The sequence below is a fragment of the Pipistrellus hanaki genome (assembly GCF_964339955.1).
Source record: "Pipistrellus hanaki genome assembly, chromosome: 19".
Classification (NCBI taxonomy): domain Eukaryota; kingdom Metazoa; phylum Chordata; class Mammalia; order Chiroptera; family Vespertilionidae; genus Pipistrellus; species Pipistrellus hanaki.
In genome coordinates this window covers 11,102,302-11,127,624 of record NC_140521.1, presented here as the reverse complement: position 1 = coordinate 11,127,624, position 25,323 = coordinate 11,102,302, and the positions used below count along the sequence as shown (strand labels likewise).

The 25,323-nt window shown below is 59.2% G+C and overlaps 2 protein-coding genes and 1 long non-coding RNA gene across 7 annotated transcripts in view; 2 read left to right on the top strand and 1 right to left on the bottom strand.

The window, feature by feature from the left end:
* The window catches only part of FEZ1 (fasciculation and elongation protein zeta 1), a 63,013-nt gene extending 55,702 nt beyond the window's left edge, over positions 1 to 7,311 (top strand). For all 4 annotated transcript variants that reach the window (XM_084867571.1, XM_084867570.1, XM_084867569.1 and 1 more), the window contains 4 exons: positions 715 to 795; positions 2,192 to 2,267; positions 5,389 to 5,454; positions 6,955 to 7,311. In XM_084867571.1, the coding sequence (XP_084723697.1) occupies positions 715 to 795; positions 2,192 to 2,267; positions 5,389 to 5,454; positions 6,955 to 6,971 (240 nt within the window). In that variant the 3' untranslated portion in view covers positions 6,972 to 7,311. The remainder of the gene's footprint in view (positions 1 to 714; positions 796 to 2,191; positions 2,268 to 5,388; positions 5,455 to 6,954) is intronic.
* Positions 7,312 to 7,695: 384 nt separating this feature from the next.
* Positions 7,696 to 25,323, top strand: part of LOC311613558 — a 475,229-nt gene continuing 457,601 nt past the window's right edge. Inside the window, exons 1-2 of the long non-coding RNA XR_014793476.1 lie at positions 7,696 to 8,018; positions 17,124 to 18,198. This is a non-coding gene — a long non-coding RNA (uncharacterized lncRNA). The remainder of the gene's footprint in view (positions 8,019 to 17,123; positions 18,199 to 25,323) is intronic.
* PKNOX2 (PBX/knotted 1 homeobox 2) overlaps positions 19,111 to 25,323 on the bottom strand; it is a 226,186-nt gene continuing 219,973 nt past the window's right edge. The window contains exons 7-9 of one of the 2 annotated variants that reach the window (XM_084867568.1): positions 21,421 to 21,497; positions 20,333 to 20,511; positions 19,111 to 19,362 (exon numbers count right to left, since the gene is read on the bottom strand). In XM_084867568.1, coding sequence (XP_084723694.1) covers positions 19,133 to 19,362; positions 20,333 to 20,511; positions 21,421 to 21,497 — 486 coding nt within the window. In that variant the 3' untranslated portion in view covers positions 19,111 to 19,132. The remainder of the gene's footprint in view (positions 19,363 to 20,332; positions 20,512 to 21,420; positions 21,498 to 25,323) is intronic. The other variant, XM_084867567.1, reaches the window with a different exon arrangement.

The following is a 25,323-nucleotide window of genomic DNA, read 5'->3' as shown; positions in this document are numbered from 1 at the left end:
ACTCTCTATCTCTCTCCCTTCCTCTCTGTACAAAATCAATAAAAATATATTTAAAAAAAAAAAGAAAAAAAGAAAAAGCATCTTGGACAAGGGCAGCTGCTTGACATTGGCCCTTCTCTCTCTTTAAAAAAATATTTGATATGAAATGAAAGGCGAGGAAGAGGGAGAGGGAGAGGGAGAGGGAGAGGGAGAGGGAGAGGGAGAATGAATGAATATAATTGATTGGCTGCCTCCTGCATGCTCCCTACTGGGGATCGAGTCCACAGCCCAGGCATGTGTCCTCACCGGGAATCGAACCCTGACCTCCTGGTTCATAGGTCGATGCTTGACCACAGAGTCATACCGGCCGGGCCATCTGCTCTTCTCAGTGGCTGGGCATTTTGCTGTCTTCCCTACGATATTTGCATCATCATCTGTCCACGTTTCACTGTACTGCTTCATTGTACACTGCCCCTCAAACCTGGGGGGTGACTGGTTGAGATGAGAGTCTTCCACGGTATTTATTCTCCCAAAGCTCAGGTTTCCAGGCTGGCCTTGTCTCTCAGCCCAGGTCTTACACTTTCTAGTCTCAGTGCTCTGGACAGTGACCTGGACAGGGTGGCGGCTCGGGGGTCTGCGTGGCTGAGAGAGGACACAAGCCCCAGAAGGAGGGGGCGGGGGAGGGGTGTGGCGTGGAGCAGGAAGCACCCCCTCTTCCCGGTCTCTTCTCCCCAGCGCTTCAGCATGGAGGGCATCTCCAGCATCCTGCAGAGCAGCATCCGCCAGACCTTCGGCTCCTCGGGGACCGACAAGCAGGTACGGCTGGCCCCCTGGCCCCCGCTCTCCTCCCTCACTCCTGCCCCGTGGCCTCCCAGCAGAGAGGGGAGTGGGGGCCCAAGGGGATCATCCTGGCACTCCGGCAAGGGCGGTCCCCCACCTCTTCCCTCTGGAGGAGGAAGGACTGGTCTTTCTTTGTAAAGGCCAACAGTTCCCTGAGCTCCAGGACGTGGAGAAAACTTAAAAGTGGACCCTCCGTGTAGCCCTACAAGTCAGCTTATTTTAAGAACAAAATGCATGAAACGGAAAATGCATTTGATGATGGATAAGTGTATCATTTGCGCCGCCAGCGGTCCATCTTCCTCACCCCGCCCCCATCTGAGCCTTTAGCCGCCCACTCCGGGCTGGTCCATTGAGTCGGCCGTGTGCCTGAGCAGCATTGCCGGTTACTTGTAGACAGTGCTCGAAACTTCTGCTGCAGACCTATGATGTGCCGAGCTCTGTTGCTAGGCCCGCAGGTGCCAAGATGAGCGAGTCCTGCCCCTCTCCCCTCCCTGCCCTCACGTCGTGCACTGTCTGAGAGAGATGCCTGTGTGAGAACGGACGAGTGTGAGCTTGTGGAGTAAGTGCGCGCACGTTGGGTGTGTCCCACACATACCTTTTTAGCTGGGTCCGTGTTGGAATTCGAGGACACACTTTGGGAAGAGATTTGGGGGACATGAACTCGGTCCCCTCGTTTCTCTGGGTGAGAACTGAGGCCCAGAGAGATGAGGCAAGATTCCCCCAAGGCCACGCAGCCGGTGTGTGGGAGAGCCACGTGGCACAGCCACGACTAACACAGAGGCCTCTGACTTTGGGCCTGGGGGTCTCACTCACTGTGTCCGGCTCCCCGGCGCCCCGAGGGCCCTTCACCTCCCGGCCCAGCGCCCGATACCCCACTGGGTGATCCCCGGGATGATTCTGTTGTAGAAGCGCCTCACGCCCAGCAGAGGGCGCGGATCCCACTTTCAGACGGAGGGTGTGGCTGAGGTTCTCTCGCCTGTCACTTGGACAAAAGAGAAGCCATTGCTTCTCCGATCGCCCCGCAAAGGGTACGAAGACACAGTGCCCTCTCTGTGCTCCCAGCCCCGACGAGAAACTCCTCGCCCGGACTTGTAAATAGCCGGAGTGCCTCATCCCTGGGAAATGCCCACGTTGGAACGGAGGGACTTTTTTTTCCTGGTGGATACGGCCACGTCTTAGTTTTAAAGAGACACTCCCCACAGACAGAAGGTCCTGGGACACGGGTGTGTGAGCCACACGGGTGCTGTGGAGACCCCACCATTTGACGGAGCGCGTTCCTTAGAGGAAAGCCCGTCCCCCCCCCCCTCCCCCAGGTGGCCTCGCACAGCTCCCCCAGAGGCCCGCGGCTCCAGTGCGTGCGTTTGTCTCCTAGTATCTGAACACGGTCATCCCCTACGAGCGGAAGGCCTCCCCTCCGTCCGTGGAAGACCTGCAGATGCTCACCAACAGTGAGTAGCCCCCTTCCCAGCGGGGTCAGCCCTGGCTTTTCCGCATCCCTCCCCTGGAGCCAGACCTGGGGCCTCAGGCCCCGGATTTCCCAGATTTCCCAGAATTCCCAGAATTCCCAGAATTCCCAGACGGGCGTTAGACGGCCAGACGGTGCTCTGGGTCACGGCCCCCCAGCCCCGAAGCGGGGGTGAGATCGCCGTGCTCTGTGGAGATGCCCAGGGCTGTCTGGTCTCACCCCCGGTGTCTGGAAGGGCGTGGATTTGCCAGGAGAAGAAATGAGCTGGGGAAAGAGGTTGGGGCGGGGTTGGGGCGAGGGGTGGGGGGTGGATTGGTGTGCCCGGCCTTTCTGGTCACCCAGCAGTCCCCAGGTTTTGCATCCTCTGCCTTGTTACCCCTTTCTCCTCTGCGACTGGAGGATGCGGCTGGCCCTCCCCCCCCCCCCAAGCAGGGAGTGCAGTCCCCGGGACTGGCTGGCTGGCTGGCTGATGGGAAAGGAGAGTGTGGTTTCCCTCCACGTTGGTTCTACTGTCAAAATAGTAACACACATCCCGAGCCTGTGGGGAAAGGGGGTCATCAAGAGCCTTTTGGAGGCCACACGTCTTCATGTACATCTAACAGGACACACCCCGCAGGGCCAGGCCGCGTGCTGTCGGCCGTCCGTCAGCTCGATTCTTGTAGGAAGAGGCTGAGACGTGACAGGCTCAGTGAACCAGGAGTCGGTCTCCCTGGTAACCGCACGCTGCTTGAGTGACACACCAGTCCGGCCGCCCAGCCCGCGGCATCTCTGCCGGAGGGACCGGCCAGCCGCAGGGCGATCCGGGCCCCCAGGGGGTGGGCAGAGGCCTTCCTCGGTCCGGCTGAGGGAGACGCCTGCCTGCGGGGCCCAGGGCCATGGGGGACCGACCGTCCTCGTTTCTGTCCGTTTGGAAAACCAAGGCAGGTTCTGGTACAGAGAAACCTTACTGACATCAAGAGCGGCTGCGTCCTTGGGAATCCGAGATCGTAAATTCCAAAGGCCTTGGCTTCCTCTCGGCTCGTTTTGAACCCCTTCATTTGCATAAACAGGCACTAAGATATATATTTTTTTTAAAGGGAGCAGATAGAGACGGGCTGACATTTATAGGTGTCTGTGTTTTCACAAGCAGTAAGCGCCTGGAAAATAAATTGGACAGATGATGACGGCTGATCTGTGTAAAGAACTCGATCATGGGCTCAGCAAAAGGAAGAGCTGCTCATTCCCGCAGACGGGAATCCTTCCATTCCGATTAAGAAACCGTGGGCTGGTTTGCGTTTTTTTACGTTCACGGAAAAGGTTATCGCTAGAGCAGATCGCTCGTTTAGGATATTCCGGGAAGGTGAACAAAGGGAAGGAAAGAATATATTGATCCCCGGACTGTGGTTACCTCGTTGGTGTTTTTCAGCCATAATAGTTAATGTCTTTTTCATGGGGTTGGGATTTCACTGGCTGTAAAATTTTGTAGCACGATTTTATTCACACCCGTTAACATTTGGTGAACATTTTAAAAATGGTTCTCTCTTCTATCATGTGGATATACATTCCAATATTTTACTCTTTTGAAAAGGAAAAAAAAAAAAACCTGCCATCTTTTCTGAATGCCAGTTCGGTAGGTTACCAAAACTCTATTATTATTATTATTATTATTATTTTGCCAAATCTTTGTAAGGATTTGCAAACAATATCTCCTCTTTACCTTACTCCCAAAGACCAGCTCTGGGGACTGAGCACATCATAAATTTTGGATTTTGGAAACCAACCTAGACCCATATTGATGGAGTGCACTTACTGTACTAGTATTTTTAAAAATATATATATATTTAATTGATTTTCTACAGAGAGGAAGGGAGAGGAATAGAGAGCTAGAAACATCGATGAGAGAGAAACATCGATCACCTTCACCCCTGCCAGGAGGGAGGGGTGAAGGTGAGGCACCTGGGGGCAGAGGAGGGGGAGGGGGGGTGGGAGAGGCGTGCCAATGCCTCCAGAGCAGAGGGATTTCAGGGGAGGTCCCAGGGGAGGGTCCCGAAAGAACAGTCCTCAGCTCCCCAGCCGTGTCCTTTCACGGATCGGTGGGAGCATCAGGTCCTTAGGTCAGTCGTTGCGTTGCTTGTCTGGTTCTGCTGCTTTTCTGGGCCTGGAGCTGACACACCGCCGAGGCCTGGATGTGCCTGACGGTCAGAGCCCCCTTGTCCTGGTGGCTTATTCCGCTTCCCCTCAAGGGGGTCTGGCCCACTGGACTGGCCACGTGCCAGGGGAGGCAAGGTCGCCCTGAGGGTGAGGATGCTGCGTCCCCGGTTTTGCCCGTTGCTAGGCACCCGGGGCCTCCCGCCCCGGTGACCTCTGTGCCTGGCCTGTCGGCCTCGCCCTGCTCATGTCTGCCTGACCGCCTGCCACACTGCTGCCCAGCTTAACAACAGAAAAAGCCACTTTAGGGACTTGGATCAGAAGCCTTTAGACTTGAATAACATCCCCATTTGCTGCACGTGGAGTCGTGTCCTGTTTCAACAAGAAGTCCTAAGTCAGGCCCTTGAGGGTCCGGACTTCGCTTGCGTTTCCACCAATTCTAGTGCCCTGACTTAGGCACCACAGGAAACAGAGATGTGTGAGGTGGGATTTATTTGCTATTAATAAATTGGAGGCGCGGGAATTTTCTATTAATATTTAAATAGAAGGTCTTTAGAGACAGTGTTATCGGTTACTCAGCGATGTGACAACTGCTATTCTAATATTTAGGTTGACTGCACCAGAAAACGGATTCTTTTTTTAAAAAAAAAAATGTATTTATTTATTTATTTGTATGATTATTAAAGTCATATACTTAGGAGATGATGTGGAAGTTATAGACCAGCAAATAAAAAAAAGTTGAAAAAGTAAGAGATAAAGGAAATAAAAGCCACGATAGGCCTCTGCCTCTTGGTACTAGCTCTGCACCACCACCATGCGGAACGCTGACGCTGGACAGAAGCTTCTAGACTTTTTCTCAATGCTCCACAAAGGTCTGGCTCCCCCGAGACATTTCTCGCTCTCGCTGGGTGGGTGGGTTGTTTGGCATTGGAAGTGAGCGAGCTTTTCTTAGCTCACCTGTCCCTCTCCTTCCCCAGTTCTCTTCGCCATGAAGGAGGATAACGACAAGGTGCCCACTTTGCTAACGGACTACATTCTAAAAGGTAAGGGGCCCGGCCGCTGTGGCTCGGTGGTTGAGCGTCGACCTAGGAGCCAAGTCAGGGCACATGCCCCGGGTTCAGGCTCGATCCCCGATAAGAGGGGGACAGGAGGCAGCCGATCAGTGATTCTCTCTCATCATTGACATTTCTATCTCTCTCTCCCTTTCCCTTCTTCTCTGAAATCAATTTAAAAAAAAAAAAAAAAAAGGTCAGAGCAGCCCAGCTCTGGGGAGCAGAGATCCTCCCGGGCCCCTCCTCCGACTCCGGCTAAAGGCGTGGGCTCCCTGCAGCCTTCCCGCTGGGCAGGGCCCGGGCAGCGAGGGGCAGTTGTGAGGCCTCCTGTCGTGGGGTGTCGCCTGGGGGTGTTGCTTGGAGGCCTGAGAAGGAGCTGCCAGCTCTCAGAGTCACCAGATGACTGAACGCGAGGAGCAGCCACACCAACAAAAGGCTCACTGTGCGGGGCTGGGCTCTTTCTCGAGGGGGAAAAACAGAGCCTGAGGATACGGTTGATGAATAGTTTCCATCTCCCAGAACTGCTGTCCCCGGGGGTTAGGGCCTCAGCACACGAATCTTGGGGACACAAGCCTTCAGCCCGTTGACGTCATCCACGGCCAAGGGCCTCTGCCTCGCGGTGTGAGCCCTCCGTGCACACCGCTCGGTGTGGCATCCAGAGGCGCGTCCTTTCGGAAGCTCTGATGCGTCTCCTGTCCGTCAGGACCAGGGAGATGCCTGGCGTTTCTGCGGGAGGAACGGAGGCCAAACACTGGGAAGCACTTCTGACTTTTTGTTTTTAAAAAATATATATATTTTATTGATTTTTTTACCGAGAGGAAGAGAGAGGAATAGAGAGTTAGAAACATCGATGAGAGAGAATCATCGACCAGCTGCCTCTTGCACACCCCCTACTGGGGATGTGCCTGCAACCAAGGTATACATGCCCTTGACCAGAATCGAACCCTGGACCCTTGAGCCCACAGGCCGACGCTCTATCCACTGAGCCAGACTGGTTTCGGCAGCACTTCTGACTCTTAAAGGTCTGAAAAGAGCAGCACGTCTCTCAGAGGACGTGTTCAGAGGAGGTTGATGGAAACGGGCCTGGAAGTCTGGGAACCCGAGGGCTAGACTCCCCGCCCCCCCACGTGACCCACTGAAATGTCAGGGAATTCATAAAACGAATTAACATTTACTGAGCGCCTTCTACCCGCCTCCGAGCAGCCCCCCGGGGCGGGCAGGGGCACAGCCTATTGTCCACAGGAAGAGCCCAGCAGGGAGGTAAGAACTGGAAATTCTCCCTAAGGCGGCAGAACCGAGGGTTTGAATCCAGGCACCAAACCACCGGCTCCCATTGGCCCTTCCTCCTGGGAGAGCGACCGGCCACCCGGATGACCCCTGGCTCCCAGGGGCAGCTGTCCGCTCGGGATTCGGGTGGGGAGCTGGTCCTGCTCCCCCCCCCCCCCCCCCCGCACTGTGCTCTGACCTCTGCCCTCTCCGCTCTCTCTCCAGTGCTCTGTCCCACCTAACCTTGCCCTTGGGAGCAGCCTCGCCGCCGCCGCCGCCACGGAAGTCACGGAGTTCAGAGTCACTCCATCCCAGGGACCGCATGACACCACGTGACCTCGGCGTGTGTTTGAACGTGTAGAGCTTAACCCGGATAGAACACGGGCCGGCGCGGGCTCCCAGTCCCAGTAACCGCGGGGTGCATGCCACGGGGCGGGCCGGGCTGCCCGCTCCCCGCCCGGGTCCGGGGGAGGGAGGGAAGCGGCCGCGCTCACCGCTCATTTATGTAGCCCGCCTCCGGCCCTCAGACGCAGCTTACACTTTAACACTGATTTTGAAATAAACCTTCATTTAATTAATATCCTCCACGCGCCCTGGAGTGTGATGTCCAGCGGGCCCCGTGGCAAACCCTCCGGAGAAAGGATGAGCAGCCCGTGTGGGCCGCTGCAGGGGCTCAGGCCTGGGGGCAGGGCCCTGGGGCAGGTGCAGGGGGGGTCAGGGCCTGGGGGCAGGTGCAGGGGGGGGTCAGGGCCCGGGGGCAGGTGCAGGGGGTGGTCAGGGCCCGGGTGGGGGGGCAGGGTCCGGGGGCAGGTGCAGGGGGAGGGGCAGGGCCGGGGGCAGGTGCAGCTGAGGTCGGGATGGATGGGCTGCACCTGGTCCAGACCAAGGAGGGGCGGTCCACGTGCCCTCAGGCCTGCGCTGCAGAGGGCGCTTCAGGGCGGGTGGCGGGCACTTCCGGCGGGAGGCTGTGGGAGGAGGGGGAGGCTGGGAGGTTAGCAGAGGGGAAGGGGGCTCGGGGCGCTGTCAGGCGCTGGGCAACTCTGCGGAGACGGCCCATGGGCTCCGGGAGGGAGCCGGCAGCCCCTGCCCAGGCACCTGGAGGCTCGGCCGGAGGGAGGCAGCTCTGCTGAGCCGTTTGAGGGGGATTTCGGCTGACCGTCCCCGGGAAGCACATGCGAGGACCGTGCATGCCCAGCTCTGCCTGCAAACCGAGAGGCCCAGCAGCTGTGCCCGCTGCGCGCTGGCATGTCCATCCTCCGGGGGCAGCAACCGCCAGCCCTGCTTGACCGGTAGGTGAATGCTGATTCGCGGCTTGGTGTTACCACCAGAACTCTCTTGCCTCCCGTCTTCTGGCCGAAATGATATTAACCTGCGGGTTTCCCCAGCCCCGTCTTAACCACAGACTTTTATCAAGCCCCGGCCCAGCGCCTGCCGCCGGCACCGCGCGTCACAGCGCCCCCGTGTGGCGACGGGCAGCGCTGCCGCGCTCAGGGGCGGGGACGCTGCGAGGCAGAGGGTTTTGCAAGCGGAGCCAGACCGGCCCTCCGTCCGGTCCAATTAGACTCCCACCCGCCCCTGAGCAGCTCGGAGTTTGTGGAATGAAAGGTGCCGCGTGGAAATCTGTCCTTGGTCACTCTGACACCTCCACAGGAGGCCAGGGGTCCGCGTAGGGGACAATAGCAGCCAGACTCGGTGCAGCGGTCTCCCCGGGGTGAGGGGGGCTCAGGGGGGCTGCCCCCCGCGCCTGCAGCGCTGACTCAGGCGTCTGCGCGGAGCAGACCGTGTGTAGATGGAGCCCCGGCTGCCTCGGCAGCAGACAGGTGCCCGTGCAGGGCCTCGGGAGACGGCAGGTGGATGTGAGCACCAGGCTTTGCCAAAAGGGCGGCTTCCGTTCTGCCTAACTTGGCGCTGTGGCTAAGGATGCGGGGCCACGGGTGTGAGGTCAGGCGCGACCTAACCCCGCAGCGGAGGGGTTTGCACCAGGCGCAGAATTGGGGGTGGGGGTGGGGGTGGGGGGAGACACGCTCACTTCCCCAGCCCCCCTGCCTGCGTTGGATCTGTCAGATCTGGGTCAGCGGCTGCCTCCCCAGGTCACCCCGCCAGCAGGAGCCTGGAGCAGCGGAGGCAGCTCCTCCAGGCTGCTGGCGGCAGAGCAATCTCCGGGTCAGGGGGGCACTCCTGGAGGGTGTGTGTCTATGAGGGTAGGGGAGGGAGGGGGGCAGGGGCTCCCCGGTTTCCCTTTCCTCCTTGCAGGCATGGGGAGGGGATATTCAATCAGGGTCTCCGGCTTTGCATTGCCCCTCCCTCCGTCTTGGCTGATCAGGGTGCGGCGCCCAGGCCAGCAGCACGGACAGCATCTGGAACTTGTTAGAAACTCAAAGCCAGCCCTGAGTGGTTTGGCTAGAGCATTGGCCTGCGGACTCAAGGGTCCCAGGTTCGATTCCCGTCAAGGGCATGTACTGTGGTTGCGAGCACATCCCCAGTAGGAGGTGTGCAGGAGGCAGCTGATCGATGATTCTCTCTCAGTCTCTCTCTCCCTTTCTCTCTGTAAAAGATCAATAAAATATGTTGTTTTTTTTTAAAAAAAAGAAAAACTCAAAACCTTGGCTGCCCCCACTGGCTGAGCCAGAACTGCATTGTCACAAAACCCTCGGACCACTGTTGTTGTTTTCAACTTTTATTTAAACTCATGTATGAAATGCATTGGGGTCCCATCGGCAACATGCACACACAGGCTTCCGAGGTGGGTTTCTATGGGACCAGATCTGTATGTAGCACCGTGTGCCCTCCCCCCCAGAGTCTAAACTTCTTATATGGGGACCCCCTTCTCCCCACACCCCCTTCCCCCGGCATCCACCTCACCGCTGTCTGTGTTCACGCGTGTCCGTTCCATGTTCCACACATGGCTCTGAGCATTTCCTGGCTGCCTTACGTCACAAGCATGACGTTCTCCGGGTCCATCCACGTGGTGGCACATGGCGCCACGCCATGCGTTCTTGTGGCTGAGGAGCCTTCCATGATGTGTATGGACCACGTCTCCTTTCCCCGGTCCTCGGTGGCAGGACACTCGGGTGGTCCCCGTGTCTGGGCCACCGTGAACAGCGCTGCAAGGAACACGGGTGCATGTATCTTTTGCAGGCATGTGATTCCAGTGTCTCGGATTCCTACCCAGGCGTGGGGTTGCTGGGCCGTGCGGTAGCTCTCGTCGTAATTTTCTGAGGCGTCGCCAGACTGCTTTCCGTCGTGGCTGTCCAGCCTCCGTCCCCACCGGCAGGGACTGAGGGTCCCTTTTCCCCACGGCCTGTCCGGCTCTCGTCACTGCCTGTTTGCTGCTGATGGGGCCGCCCTGCCAGGTGAGAGGTGCCGTCTCCCTGGCGTTCCCTGCCCGCGGGCGGTTGGTATTTGCATTACGTTTCGGAGGAGCTTTGCTCTAGGTCAGTGGTCGGCAAACCGCGGCTCTCGAGAGCCACATGCGGCTCTTTGGCCCCTTGAGTGTGGCTCTTCCACAAAATACCACGGCCTGGGCGAGTCTATTTTGAGGAAGTGGCTCTAGAAGAAGTTTAAGTTTAAAAAAATGTGGCTCTCCAAAGACATTTCAGCCGAAACCGGTTTGGCTCAGTGGATAGAGTGTCAGCCTGCGGACTCAAGGGTCCCGAGTTCAATTCCGGTCAAGGGCATGTACCTTGGTTGCGGGCACATCCCCAGTACGGGGTGTGCAGGAGGCAGCTGATCGATGTTTCTCTCCCATCAATGTTTCTAGCTCCTATCCTTCTCCTTTCCTCTCTGTAGAAAATCAATAAAATATATTTTTTTAAAAAAAGAAATTTCAATCACCGTCCTGTTGATATAATATTTGGCTCTGTGGACTGATGAGTTTGCCGACCCCTGGCCTAGGTTTCCGGTGTTGCGGGAGCCCTGACTCGTAGGGACCACACCTGGGGAAGCACGGGCAGCGGGAGTCACAGGTGAACCCACTTTGCTCCCCCAGCTGCCCCCCAAGGACATAGGAAACTTCAGACCCAGGCAGTCTTGTTTACACGACTCAGCAAGGAGGACAGAGGGCGAAGTGTGCGGGGGGGGGCCCTCCTGGGAGCCAGGAGGAGGGTCTGGCTCACGGGCCATTTCACGGGGTGTGCCCATCCCCGAAAGGCCCGGATGGGGGTGCTGGCAGCTAAGCCCAACCTAGTCCCGGTGGTGACATCTTCACCGCGGAGCCTACGCGGGGGCAGAGCTGAGAGCCGGGCCGGGGCGGCCCAGCCATTCCCCACATTCCGCCTTCGTTTTCCCGTTTCAGGGTGGGAGGCAGCCTTGGCATCTCAGAGAGAAAGCCCAGAGGAAGGGGGTGTGGCCCCGGAGTCTGGGGGGTAAATCGGATGCCCGCCTTCAGCTCGCGGTCAGGGAGGGAGAGACGGGCCGGCCAGGGGACGGCGTCACCCTGCGGGTCACTCGGGGTGAATGTGCACGGGTCCCATGGCCGTCAGCGAGGGCATCCCGGGGCCATTTTGAGCACCAGGGGGCGCCCCGGTGCCTGGCTTCCCTGGTAGCAGAGGCAGGAAAGGGCAGAGGCGGCCTGATTGCCTGGGATGCAGGCCGGTGGCTCTCCTGGCACCGCAGCCTCCCGGATTGGCATCCGCAGGGAGGAGAGACCCCCCTGGTCTTGATGGTGCCTGAGGGTTCATGTCCTGGGGGGTGGGAGGAGGAGGAGGAGGAGGAGGAGGAGGAGGAGGAGGAGGAGGAGGAGAGAATGGGCGCTAGGAGCTCTGTCTGGGCCTAAGCTTTGCCCTCCTCCTCCCGTCACTGGAGAGGGCGGGGGCCGCTGCAGACCTGCCGGTGCCTGCCTTCCCGTAGTGCCTTTCTTTTAGGAGAAAAGGAGCCACCTCAGCCCGCAGCTCAGCAGCTCCACGCCCTGCCCGAGCCCTCATGCATATTCATCCTGCTTCAAAGAGCACAGCATGGAATATGCAAATGAGCCAGGCAGGAGCTGGTTGGCATTTTGATAATAGCTTTGTCTGAAAAACCCCAGAGACCTAGGCTCATCCAGTTCCTCCCTCTCACCCTCTCTTTCCTTCTCTCTCCTTCTTCCTCTCTCCCCCTTTCTCCTTCTCTCTCTCCTCTGCCCTGTGTCCCCCTCCTGGTTCTCTTCTCCCTCTCAGCCTGCCGGAGAAGAGGATGGTGAATCACAGAACCAGAGCAGCACGTCTGTGCAAGAGCCGGGGGTCTGTGTTCCGGCCGCTGTGTTTCCACTTGATCTCTCTCTTGCTCCTTGAACAGCCTCCTCTGCTTCCCCCTCACTGCAGTGGTGCCCTCTGCTCTCGGCGGACCCCTCCCACCTTGTCTGCATGCTCATTCTCTCTCTCCCTCTTCCCCCTTTCCTCCCCCCTCTTCCCCCTCCCCCAGAGAGCTCCCTTCTCTTCGTTCTTCTTCCTCCTTCTTCCTCCTTCCACCTGCTATTTCCCTTTCTCTCTGAAGTCAAGCCGGAAAAACACCAAGAGCCTGGCCCTGCCCTCTGACAGGCCGGGAGGAAGGCTGGATGTGGCCGTCATCGCTGACCTCAGTCTCAGTGTGCCTGCCGTGGCCTCCTCCTCTCCCTCGTCTGTGGTGGGCAGCGGAACCCGCTCCCAGACCAGGGCACGGCTCCTGGGCAGTTTGCAGAGCTGCTGCTGCTTCTTTAAAATATATTTTTATTGATTTCAGAGAGGAAAGGAGAGGGAGAGAGAGAGAAACATCAATGATGAGAATCATCGATCGGCTGCCTCCTGCAGGCCGCCTACTGGGGATGGAGCCTGCAGCCCGGGTGTGTGCCCTTGGCTGGAATGGAGCCTGGGACCCTTCCGTTTGGGAGACACGGCCTGAGTGCTCTAAGCGTAGAGCACTAGTTAAGTATACAATTTTACCTCTATGTTCCCAAACATTCTAGTTTAGCACTTCTTAGTTGGGATTCAGGAATCTGTGTTTTAACAACTCCACCAGGTGATTCTCGTTTGGGAAACACTGCTTTACACCATCGGGGCGGGCAGGTCTCCTTCGTCTCCATCATCCCCTCGGCTCTCGGAGGAGGAGGCCAGGGCTCTGGGTAGCAGTTGGGTCTCTGCCCCAGAGGCGCTGGGCGGGAAAAGACAGTGATGGTTGATGGTGCTGTGGACCCTGTTCCTACCCGGGCGGGCGGGGTGGGCAGGCTGGGTTCACCGCCCTCAGGGCCCTCTCCAGGGCCAGTTTCACTGCTCGGATTGGTGGGCAGGAAGGGGAGGGGTGGTCCTCCGAGCAGCGGGTGCTTCAGCCCCGCGTGAGTGACTGCTGGTAGATGCTTTCCTGACGCCAGGCGTGGCTGACACAGCCTTCAGAATCCCGCGGGTGTGTGTGTGTACCTTGCTTGCCCACTCCCCCCTTGGAGAGTCTGATTTAGCACTGGAAGTGAAACTTGGACGCCTGCAACTCCAGAAGCCTGCGTAGCAACGCTGAGGTGCACCCCGGCTGAGTGCCCTGGGGTAGGAGGGGATGGGGAGACAAAGATGCCTCCAGGCCTGGAGGTGCTGGGGAGAGAGCAGGTCAAAAGGGCAGCCCGGCCGGTGTGGCTCAGTGGTTGAGCATCGAGTTATGAACCACAACTCAATTCCTGCCACAGTTGGATTCCTGGTCAGGGCACATGCCCGGGTTGCAGACTTGATCCCCGGTAGGGGGCGTGCAGGAGGCAGCGGATCAATGATTTTCTCCCGTCATTGATGTTTCTATCTCTTCTCCCTTCCTCTCTGAAATCAATAATAATAATAAAATATATATATAATATATAAATAGAAGTGTTGGCAGTCCAGTCAGCAGAAGCCTGGGCAGTGGTACCAACCTCAGCTTCTCCAGCAGGAGGAGTGTGTGTGTGGGGGGGGGCCTGTCCAGCCCCTCCCCCAGGGGAAGCTGGGAAGCCACTGCCCTGTTGTCCCCGGGTCTGAGTTTCACAGAATTTCAAGTGAAGGGGTGCCCGCTCACCCCTCCCTGTGCCGGAGGCAGCTGATTAGATGCCCCGTGTGCAGGGGGGGTCCTGGCAGAGCCTTGGCCAAATCTGAGGGAACCCAGTGTCCTTTTCCCTGCGCGGAGCCTGGGAGGCCGTGGCCGGACGGAGCAGGCCTTCCGTGAGCTGGCTATAATGACACTTTCGCTGTAGTATGAGGGAACACCCCCCCCCCCAAACCCACAAAATAACAGGTGGGCGGGAGCCGCTAGCATACACACCTGAAGTGAGCTCTCTGACTCGTGCTTGGGTGCAATACGATGAGCCAAATCTGAAATGAAAAGGCATAATGACACCCGCGCAACTGGAGGGAATTGTCTTAAATGGCTGATTGTAATGAGATGTACATAAATTGCAAGGCTTGTAATGAAATGAAGGAGAAAAAAAAAAAAATTCCTGCCTGATAATACTGGGTGGTAATGTCTACACCTGAAATAAGTCGTCTCGGCGCACGGAGCGTAATGAGATGCATATAATTTTAAGGAGCGTAATGAGATGAGAAATAAATCAGGCGCTTGTCTTCCAAGAAGGATGTGCGGAGAGGCGCACACCTGAAGGGCATTGTCCTAAATGGGTCTGGTCTAATGAGATGCGTTTAATTTGCAAAGGGGGCTAAATGAGTTTGGCCTGGAGAGAGAGGCTGGGATGTAGTAGGAAAGCGTAAGATGCCTGCACTCGAACGTGGGATCATAAAACCGGCCTGGTCGGTGGGAGGGAAGGGAGATGCCGAAGAGGAAATGCACAGAGGCGGATGCGAGCGGCTTGGTTTCTGCCCGTCCTCCGGCACCCCATGGGCCCATGGTACTCTGCAACGTGGAGTCAGTCCCCAGCCCATGCCTGGCGCCGAGTAGGGGCAGAGAATGTTTGCCGAGTGAGTAACTGTGGTTGACAAAGCCACAGGAAGTGAAATGGAGGCACTTCCAAAGGCAACAGAAACCTCGTTTCTGATGAGAGCAGTGGTTTCCAAAGTCCTCAGACATCTTGCCTGGAACCCACCCGGGAAGAGATGCCTGTGGGGCCTAATCTGCCTGTAAACAAGCAGCCCTGGTTGCTTTAGGCCCCAGGCTCAGGGTGCCCCAGAGGCCAGGCAGGCAGGCAGGCAGGCAGGCAGGTAGCAGAGGAGTGGAGATGTCTGAATGAAAGGCTCAGGTAGACTTCGAATCAGAAGGTAGGAGTGTCTTCACTTCCACAAATACGTCATCTCCATTCCCCCCCCCCCCCAAGGCAGAATCCTCCTGCACTATTTATTTTTTTAACTCTTAAAAAAAAATTTTTTTTTTAAAATTGATTTCCGAGATGAAAGGAGAGGGAGAGAGAGAGAATCATTGATCGACTGCCTCCTGCACACTCCCTACTGGGGATTGAGCCCCAAACCCTGGGCATGTGCCCTTGACCGGAAGTGAACCGTGACCTCCTGGTTCATAGGCTGATGCTCAACCACTGACCCACACCGGCCAGGTGATTTTTTTACTCTTAATGGAGCATTGAGCAGACATCAGTATTTCCCTTCTTAAAAACAACCACTCTAACATCGGACACACACACACACACACACACACACACGCAAAAAAAAAAAAAAAAAAAGGAGGAAGAGGAGCGAAGCATAACTAACCAAGAGCCAAGCACTTAGGGACAGCCTGGTAGTCAGTGGTGGCTGACCCTCAGCCTGAGGCCACTGTCACGGTACTGAGACCACATCCTTAGGGGCGGCAGTGATCCAAGCACACCCAACTGCAACCGTGTGGGACTGTAGTCCCCAGCTGCCTCATGGCCAGGTGCCTGCATCTGTATGTGCAATCTTTAAAAAAAAAATTATTTTATTTTATTGACTTTTTACAGAGAGGAAGGGAGAGGGATAGAGAGTTAGAAACATCGGTCAGCTGCCTCCAGCACACACCCAAGGTACATGCCCTTGACCGGAATCAAACCCGAGACCTTTCAGTCCGCAGATCAATGCTCTATCCACTGAGCCAAACGGGTTTCGGCTTTATATGCAATCTTTTAACTTTCAAATGTTGGCACAAAAAAATGAAAAACCAATGTGTGGTCCAAACAAAACACGTCGGTGAACTGAGTTTGACCTGAGCTCCACATTTGCAATTCAGGATAATGAAGTTCAAGGCCACGTCCAGAATCGGGTCACGGTGTCACCATGATGGGGGCCTCCTGCACATACGGTCTGCTCGGAATCGAGTCCCTCAAGGCAGGAGCCTTGTCCTTGCTGATCACAGCTGTGCCCTTGGTATCTGCCTGGGACAGTCAGTGCCCAGAGAACGCAGGTAGAATGGATGGGTCCAAGCAGGCTGCCATCACAGCATCATGGCCTCATCCCGCCATGTTCAGGGCAGTAGAGGGGTCCCGTGGTCAAGGAAGCATTGCTCTGGCCATCAACTCCCTTGAGTGGGAATCTCCAAACCGGAAAGGTCTGGGATGGGTGTCGGGCCAGAAGTTAGTGTGTGTGTGTGTGTGTGTGTGTGTGTGTGTGTGTGTGTAAGGAAATCTCTTTTAAGCTCCGGCTGGCGGCAGGTCTCTGCTGTTTGCCCAGCTCACCCGGCAGGTGTGCTGGGTGGCAGTGGGTGGGGCTGGGTGCATGAGAGCAGTGACCCGTCGCCACCTCCAGCCTGGCTCTAGGATGCCCACGGGCCATGCACCCGGTGCAGCCTTTGGGAAAACGAACAAGGAATTCCTCCTCCTGCTTCGAGGCCGATGCCCCAGACTTCTCGGCACCAGCCCGACAAGGTCACCTCTGGGCTGAAGGTCACAGAGAGACTGCCTCTCCCTTGTGAGATGAGCGATGAGCTGCCCCTGAATTTCTCCTTGCCCCAGGGAGTAGAGAGCTGAACGCTGGGTTCCAGGGCAGGCTCCCCTGGGGACACTGATTTTCGATCAAATGTGGCAGTCAAGCCCGGCCGGTGTGGCTCAGTGTTAAGAGTATCGACCTACGAACCAGGAGGTCACAGTTCCATCCCTGGTCATGCCCGGGTGGCCGGCTGGATCCCCAGGGTGGGGCGTGCAGGAGGCAGCCCATCAGTGATTCTCACCATTGATGTTTCTATGTCTCTCTCCCTCTCCCTTCCTCTCTGAAATCAATCAATCAATCAATCAATCAATCAATCAATCTAAGGATGAATGTGGCAGTCAAGACTTCTCTGGGATAGGGCAAGGGTGGGCATGTGAGGGCTGGGGAGGCAGCGGTGACACCGGCTTCAATGATGAGAACCCTTGGAGCCCAAGACGGAGGTGGGAGAAGCGAAGGCCTTTGGAAGGAGGTGGAATTGGGTGGGAGACACGGCCGCGCCCTGCACTCTTTGGGGAAGCCATTAGGAAAGTGCCAACAGAGCTCTCTCCCATCTGCTCGCCCTCATCGCTCCGTCTTGGCTGTCCCCCTCCCCAGGATGGAAACCGAGGTCCCCAGAGAGCCCTCTGCCGTCACCCCCAGCGGAGGCAGTCAGTTCAGCAAAGGGTGTGCTCCGGGCCAGTCCCACTGACCGCAGGAAAAGAGGACACGCAGCACTCGGTAGGTAATAAGATTTACTGGAAACTTCTCAGCCACATTCAGCACTGGCTTGGTGGATACATCAGGAGGAGGTTGCATAACATTAGGCAGGTGGAGGGGCCGGGAGGAGGGTGTGCGGGCACGTGTGTGCGGTGTGCCTGTGCCGGGCCGGGCGCCTGTCCAGAGTGGTAAGTGTGTGTGTGCGCGTGCGTGTGTGTGCATGCGTGTGAGTTTGTGTGTTTATGTGTTAACAAGATGAACGAACCCGGAGAGGAGATGTATTTTATCCCACTGCACGTTGCCAAAAAAAGCTAGACTCTCTGCTACCTGTGGCATCAAAAGGGCGTAAAAAAACGATCGAATCACCAAGATTATAAATAAGGTTATTTGTTTCTCAAAAATCCCCAGTAAAACATTAAATATCAGCTCTTTTGGGGGGAGAAATACATTCATTTTAGGGAGACCTCGGGAAAGCGACCATCCTTCTGCTCCACCCCGATGAGGTGGGGGTGGGGGGCCCTGAGGGTCCCCTCGGGTCAGGCCGGGTGGCCGCTCACGTCCTGCCACTGAGGGAGACGGCGAGTCCGCTAGAGCGGACCCGGTGGGAAACACACTTGGGGCCGGTCCCGTCCTCACAGCCGTTGGGGTGGGGGTGGGAGGAGGGGTGCCCGACGTGGGGACTGGAGGTTGGGGTGGGCGTGTCAGGGCAGACGGAGGGCCTCCTCCTGCGGGAGCCCCAGTCCCCCAGTGCGGTGTGCGAGGTGGTGTGCAGGCCGGCGAGGCGGGTGCGGGGAGGGGCGCCGCTTGGCTCTGGGGTGCCCCCCCCACACTTTGGAAATGGCCGGGAGGAGGGATGTAGCACCTTCTCCAACCCCGGGGCTTCCGGTTGGGCTGAATGCTTCTCTCCGCTGTTGCTCTGAAGGATGAAATGAAGGCGAGGATGGAGGCTGAGGAAGCCGGCCTGGAGCGGAGCGTCGTCAGCGTGGGGCCTGGAGCGGGAGGTAGCCCTGACCCGCTGCACCCACCCTCTCTGCCGTCTGAGCTGGCACATCGGGGGTGAGACACCATGGTCCTGTCGTCTCGGGGGCCGTCACTCCCACAGTCACACCTTGATGTGCCCCCAGCTCAGGCTCTGCCACCTCCTTGGGTCCTGAAGACCCCGGGGAAGGGACCCCTCCAAACCTCCTGCAATTTGAGCCCAGCTTACCGCTCTTTCCACAGGGAGAGAGGGAAGGAGGGAGGGCGGGAGAGAGAGAGAGAGACAGAGAGAGAGAGAGAGAGAGAGAGAGAGACAGGCTCTGGTGGCTCCTTCCCTCTCTCCCAAGTCCATGCTGCCTGAGCCCAGAGGTGGGCCGGGGAGGACCTGCTGCAGCCCCGGGGATCCAGGTCTCCCTCCGACCCGCACCATGCGATGCCTCAGCCCCTCCCTCGCCTCCAGCCGCCGGCTGGCCGTACTGTGTGCTGCTCCCTCCGGCCCTTGGCGGTCTCTCGGGGGCTGGGACAGAGCCCCGTGGGTCTGCCTCTCCTCCTGCTCTGTCCAGGGCAGAGCCCCTCTGCTCTGCCTCAGTGCAGGCTGTGAACCGTCCAGTCCTTCCGCCGGGGCCCCTGGTGCCGCCTGTCCTCGGGGTTCGCCGGATCCAGACCTCACCCCCGCCTTCCCGCGGGGCTGCGTGGCCGGCCCCGGCAGGGTCCCCGCGGCCGGGAGGCAGGGCTGGGCGTCACAGGAGCTCGGTGGGTGGGAAGGAGCAGGTGTCCCCTCTGCGTTGTGTCAAGCTACCGGTTCTGGGAAGCGAGGGCCCCGCTTCCTCGGTGCCGCCTGCCCGTGTCCCCTCCCCCCACCCCCACCCCGAACCCCCCGACGACGACACGCCGCTGCCGCTCGGTGGTCAGTGCCGTCGGGCCGCCAACTACTCCAGGGAGTCACTGTGTTCCAAGCCCAGGTCACTGACGTTCGTCGTCTGCAGCTCGTCGGGCTCCTCCTCCAGGTCCTCCTCCTCCTCCTCCTCCATCTCGTCCTCCTCCTCCTCCTCCTCCGTCCCATCCAGCGAGTCATCGTGCGCGGCCATCATGGCCTGCTGCATGGCCATGGTGGCGTTGTCCGAGGACAGGGACTGCAGGTTGTCCAGGCTGAGGGAGCCTGCGGGAGGGGAGCGGAGGGGAGCCGAGGGTCAGGCCGGGGGCCTCGGTGTCGGAGGGTTCGGCGGGCCGGCTCAGGGGGCGGTGAGCTGGCAGTTGCTGGCATGAAGCTCCTGCTCAGCCCCCCACCTGCCCCTCCCAGCAGCGCGCCCCCAGCCACATGGAAACACGTTAAATACATGTGACTTGCTAACGCTTCTGCAGGGCGGGCGTTATCCCTTCTAGAGAGGGGAAACTGAGTCTCAGGCAGTGAAGGCGTTAGCTGGAGGTGACACGGTCAGGCACGAGAGAGAGAGAGAGAGAGAGAGAGAGAGAGAGAGAGAGAGAGAGAGAGAGAGAGAGCAGGACTCCCCCTGCTCCGCACCCTCCCCCCCCCCCCCCCCCCCGCCCCGTCCTGCTGACCCAGCTCACAGCCTGCTTTTCCCGCCATCCCTCACGAGACAGCTGCCCCTCACACGGGAACCGCCATGCGGCTGCCTAAGTGCACACACACATGCAGACAGGGCAGCACACGTGCAGGCAGGGATGTACGCATGCACACCCCCCCCTACCCCCCAGAGCTCGCTCTCCTGCGCTGAGCTATAAATGTCTGGCTCATTGAATTATTCATGATGCGCCGGCGACGGGCAGTGAAAACGGTGCCTGTGAAGAGTGCAGTGGGGAGGCTGGGAAACAAAGCCCCTCTCGCCTGCCAGGGCGAGCCGCTGCCTCTCCGGGGTGCACGGACGGCGCCGGCTGAGCCGCTCCGGCGGGGGTGGGAGCGAGGAGGGGAGCGAGGAGGGGGCTCGGCGGAGCAGCTGGGGGCTCCGATGCCCACTGGCCCCCCGGCCTCTGGAGATGGCTCTCGGCCTGTTAATGCAAATCCTCCTCCTCCCCGGTCTGTCCACACCCTTTGGCTGTGCCAGAGCAGATGTTCAGCCCGTGGATCTCTGAGCAGCTGTCCCCCCCGCCAGCCCAGGCCCGGTCCTCACCGTCGGGGTTGGTCCCCGGGGCGCCCCCCTGTGGCTGCAGCACCCCCGCGGCGATGGAGTTGGGCCAGAACCTCTGGGTGGGCCGGTGCTGGGACTTGATCTTCTTGGCTTTGGGGGCGGGGTCTGGGTTGCTGGCATCAAGCATGGGCTGCAGGATGCGCCTCCGGGCGTTGATGAACCTGCCCAGGGGTGAACGTGGAGGTGGGGTTAGTCACACCTGCGCGGAGGTGGGGTGTGGCGGAGGTGGGGTGTGCGTGTGCATGTGCGTGTGTGTGTGTGTGTGTGTGTGTGTGTGTGTGTGTACAGAGAGGGCTAAGCTGCTTCCAGACCCAGCAGCTGGTCCACCATACACAACAGACTGGGGTCTGACTGGGGGTGACAGCCCAGCTGGGAAAGGGCTCTGGGCCCCGAGGACTCATGGAGTCGCTTGGCAACCATGAGGCAGCATGGGACGGATGCGTGAGGGTCAGAGATCTTTACTCGGACCCGTCGGGTTGAACAGAGGACAGGAGAGCACTAACCTCTGACTTCTCTCCGAGGGCCGAGGGCTCAGATCAGGGAGCCCAACTCCCGTGTGTGCTCCCAACCAGCCAGGATCCCCCCCCCCGTCCCCCGCCCTCTCAGACTTCTCACAGCCCCGCTGGACACAGAGAAGGGGAAACTGAGGCCCCTGGGCGGTCAGAACGGCCGACGCTTCCTCCTCCTTCCCACCACTGCTTTGCAGAAGGCTTCAGTTTACGTTAAGCTCACATGAGGAGGGACGGGGGGCAGACCAGGTGACCACCGGTGGCCCCTGCAGTCCTTGGCTGCAGGCGCTTGTGTGTGCAGTGCAGCGGGGGCTGGGTTTTCTGGCCAGCGATGTTCCTGGCACAGTTTCCCAGCAGAGGGCGCTAAGAAGCTGCAAATGAAGCTGATCCTGGCTTTCTGCTTCCGGTCCAAATGGGAGGACTTGGTGTGGTGGCTGCGGCCGGCCGACCGACCGACCGAGGCAGGACGAGCCTTTCTAGTCTCTCCTCGGGGCTGTGCATTCCCTTGCCAGGCAAGTGGCCTCTGCCTCGAGAGCCTGTGGGCGGACGGTGCTAACTCACCAGTTATTGACTTGCAAGAGGGTGAGGTTCGTCTGGGCCGCGATCTGCCTTTTCTCATCCTCCGTGGGGTAGGGATGCTGAAAGGAGAGGTGAGCGGCTGGTGAGGGGTGGGCACGTGGTGGCCTGGCCCCCGTAGGGACCGTGCCCGTGTCACAGACCCTGCCCTGGGCGTGTGGTGTGGAAGCCCAAATGGAGAGAGTGTGATGTTCATTTCCCGAAAAAATGGGCTTATGGCTTGGCGAGTGGCTGCCCCCCACCCTCAACTCAACCCCCCCTAACGGGACCATTACGTATGTTAATAGCCTCTGAGGCACTCATGCTCCTCACCTGGTCCCACCCCGACCCCTTCCCCTCCCGCAGTGCAGGGCAGGCACTGCAGTGTGGAGGCACACAGTGGCGTCGGAAGCCACAGCACGCGAGGAGGTGGTAAATGGAGTGAATGGATCCACTCCATGCAAGTTGGCTGACATGTACTGTGTACCCACAGTGCGCCGGTTCACGCTAGGCATCCTGGGAAGCAGGAGATGGAGCGACATCACTGCTCCCATATATGTCATGGCCTGCACAGGCTCCACACGCTTCCTCCCACTGACTGAGGCCCGCACCCACCCGTGCGAGGCAGGCCCCTCGGTGCCGCCTTCCCGCCCTGCAGGCCACGCGCTGGACGGCTTCTCCGTGTGCCCTGCGCGGTGCTCCCTGTCGTTCGCTGCTCAGCCCTCCAGAGCCGAGTCCAGTTTCCCTCCCGTCGCTCCTGATGCCATCTGACAAGGCGGAGGGGGTGGCTGGGTGGGGGAGGGGTGTGGAGAGGAAGGGGTGCAGTGTCTGTGCCATCCCTGGAGCTCTCCAGCCCACGCCCCGACCACGTGTGTCTCTCTCACAGACTGTGGCGGAGACCTGGTCTAATTACCTCACCTTCCACATGCAGACGGCACAGCAGTGACCGCTGAGCGGAGGGCGGGTGCTGGGGTTGGGAAGGAGCTAAGGAGAAGAGGGTGTGGGCCAGAGGCCAGGGGAAGGCTGAACAGGTCCCGCTGAACAATGGGGTTTTGAGAGGCAGTGGGAAGGGGTCCTTCCAGCTCCCCAGGCGGAGAGCCACATGCTGGCTGGGTCTGTGTGTCTTTTCAGGCCTGGGCACCGGGCATAAAGGTGCGGTGAGTGTCTGGGTGGGTCAGAGCCTTGCCCGGAAGCCAGAGGCGATCGGGAGGGTCTCCTGGGGAGGAGGGCGAAGCTGGCAGCATCTGCAGGCCAGGATCGCTCCCTAGGGTGGAGGGGGTGGTAGAGGGGTGTTTGGGCTTCCCAAAGACTGGGACCCACACCCCAGCTCCTGACTGGCTGTGAGGGCAGGCATGCCCCTTGTAAAGCCGCCTAAAGGTAAATGAAATTATCCTTGTGAAGCGCACGCTCAGTAAGAGGGGCTCTTCCTGCTGCTGTTATCGGGTGACGTCAGCAAGGTGCTCGAGGGTCTGTAAGGAGTGAGCTTACCATCAGCCGCCTCGGGAGCGCCCTCTATCGGTGACAGGAAGCGAGGGGCTCTGCGGGCCTCGCACCCCTGGCCCAGAGTCATCCGACTTCGAATTGTTTAATTCACACCTCCGACCCGCCCGCCCTCCACGCCGGGGCAGCGGGACTTGTGACTTGTGCAATAGTAAGATTCTAACGGAAGGAAAGCAACTACATGTCAAGGAGCCAGTCCCCCCCCCCACCCCACCCCGGCTGGAGGTGGGAGGAGAGGCTGCAGCCAAAGGAGGCAGAGCAGCAGGGGCTCTGTGCGCCCACTCAGACACTCACTGCACCTTGGTGCCCGGTGCCCGGGCCTGAAAGACACACAGACCCACACCCTGCTCCCTGAGGTCCCCCCCGCCAAGGAGCCGGGCTGCCCCCGGCCAGCCGGTCTGAGAACACAGCAAAGCTTTCTTGGGCTTACGAGGCCCTTCCTGCCTCTGCAACACAGATTCCTCCTCCGGGTGCTCTCCCCCCACGTTCCCTGCGAAGACCTATCACAGGTGAAATCCTCCCCACAGAGTATCGGGGAGGCTGTTCCTAATCCCTTGGGGGCCGTGGTCGGCAAACTGCGGCTCTCGGGCCACATGCGGCTCTTTGGCCCCCTTGACTGTGGCTCTTCCACAAAATCCCACAGCCTGGACGAGTCTATTTTGAAGTTTTAAGTTTAAAAAAACGTGGCTCTCCAAAGAAATGTCAGTCGTTGTACTGTTGACATTTGGCTCTGTGGGCTACTGAGTTTGCCGACCACGGCCCTGGGGCATAGCTGGCCTCAAGTGCAGGCGAAGGACAGCACAGCCCACCCACTCCCTGACCATCCGGGAAGGATCCCGGGCAGCACCCAGGCTTATTAGATTCTGTGCTCCGGCGTTCAGACCAGCAGCGGGCGGAGGAGAAGCTCGATGCCGTGTACTGAACAGATGAGTGAACACCCCCCAAACGACCCCGGCTTATTCCCTTAGCAAAGCTGGCCTCACCGGCTGCGCCTGTTCACCACCTACAGGTGCCGGGAAGCCACTGCCACGAAGAGCTCGGAGCCGAGAGGGGAGGGCGCTGGGCCAGAGGACAACCCCTGTATTAAAGGGCAGGTGTAGGTGGTGGTGGTGGTGGTGGTGGTGGTGGTGGTGGTGGTGGTGGTGGTGGTGGGTGCTGATTGGTCAGGAGTGCTGCCCCAGAGAAGGAGGGGGTGGGCCCTTGGGGCGGGAGCCCTGCACTAGGACTGCAATGAGCCAGCCAGATGCCAATCTCTTCCCCTGTAAGGACCCCTGAGAAGGGGTCTCAGCCCCCAGGAAGTCTCTAAGGAGGCTCTGGTGTGGCCTCCGTGTGCGTGGGTGTCACAAACCCACCGATGAACACGCTCCCGCTACACGGAGAGGGCCATGTGGAGCCTATGGAGGCCGGCTGGCGTTCTCTGTGGATGAGGGTGTTAACCTTCGTCCCGGGAGAGTGCGGGTCCCAGCGCCCCTCTCTCCAGGAACCAAGATCTCAGGGGCACGTGATGGAGGCCGTGGGGTGGGGGGCAGCAGCCTGGTGCAGCCTGGGGGACAGGTGTGTGCGCTGGAACAGTCCTGGCGCCACATCTGACAGCTCGTGGGAGCCGTCCAGCCTCTGCCAGCTCAGAGCAGATGGTTCCTGAGGACACAGTCAAAATAGCCTGGCCCCGCGCAGCCCTGGCCCGGCCGTGCTACTTTTAGCACCACTGGAAGGACTCGGGGCCAAGGGCAGGGCAGGAACCCGGTGAGACCGGGGCCGCCTCGCCGTGCGGCTGCTCTGGGGCTCCCTGGGGGACCCCGGGAGGGAGGCACAGGCAGCGGCCTCCGGAAGTAGATAATTCCTCCTGGAAAAGGGCCCAGACGAGCTGGAAAAGGGCAGACCCCCCCCAGGGCCCGCGTGGGGCCACGTGTGACTAGGAGCGCTGCCTGTGGCTCGGGATGGCCCTGGGGAGGTCAGTCCCACCCGCCACTCATCAGCGGGGTGACCTTGGCGACTGGTTGGTTGATGTCTTAGTTTCCTTCGAGCAAACGGAGACTAAGGCGTTGGGGGGGCGGTTCTATGCGCTAGGCCACTGAAGCTGCGCCCTCCATTGGCTCACTCCAGACAGTGGGGCGACGCCTCCCAGGCATCCTGCCTCGATGAGTGTTTAGTCTCCAGAGAAGGAGTGACACAGGGAATCTAACGCAGATGGTCCCTGCCTCCCTGACACCTCTCTTCGCAGCCCATGGCCAAAGTCTCCGGGCTCAGCTGAAGCTGAAGCATATCCTTCAGTTTTAAGAATGGGTCTGCCTGGGTCAGAAGGAGGCTTGGCCAGGGCTGGTGGAGAGGGGCCAGGCCACTGCTGTCACTGAGAGCCACCCCGAGACTGCCTCCCACCCCCCAGCCCATGCTGTTAAGCACAGGCCGGCC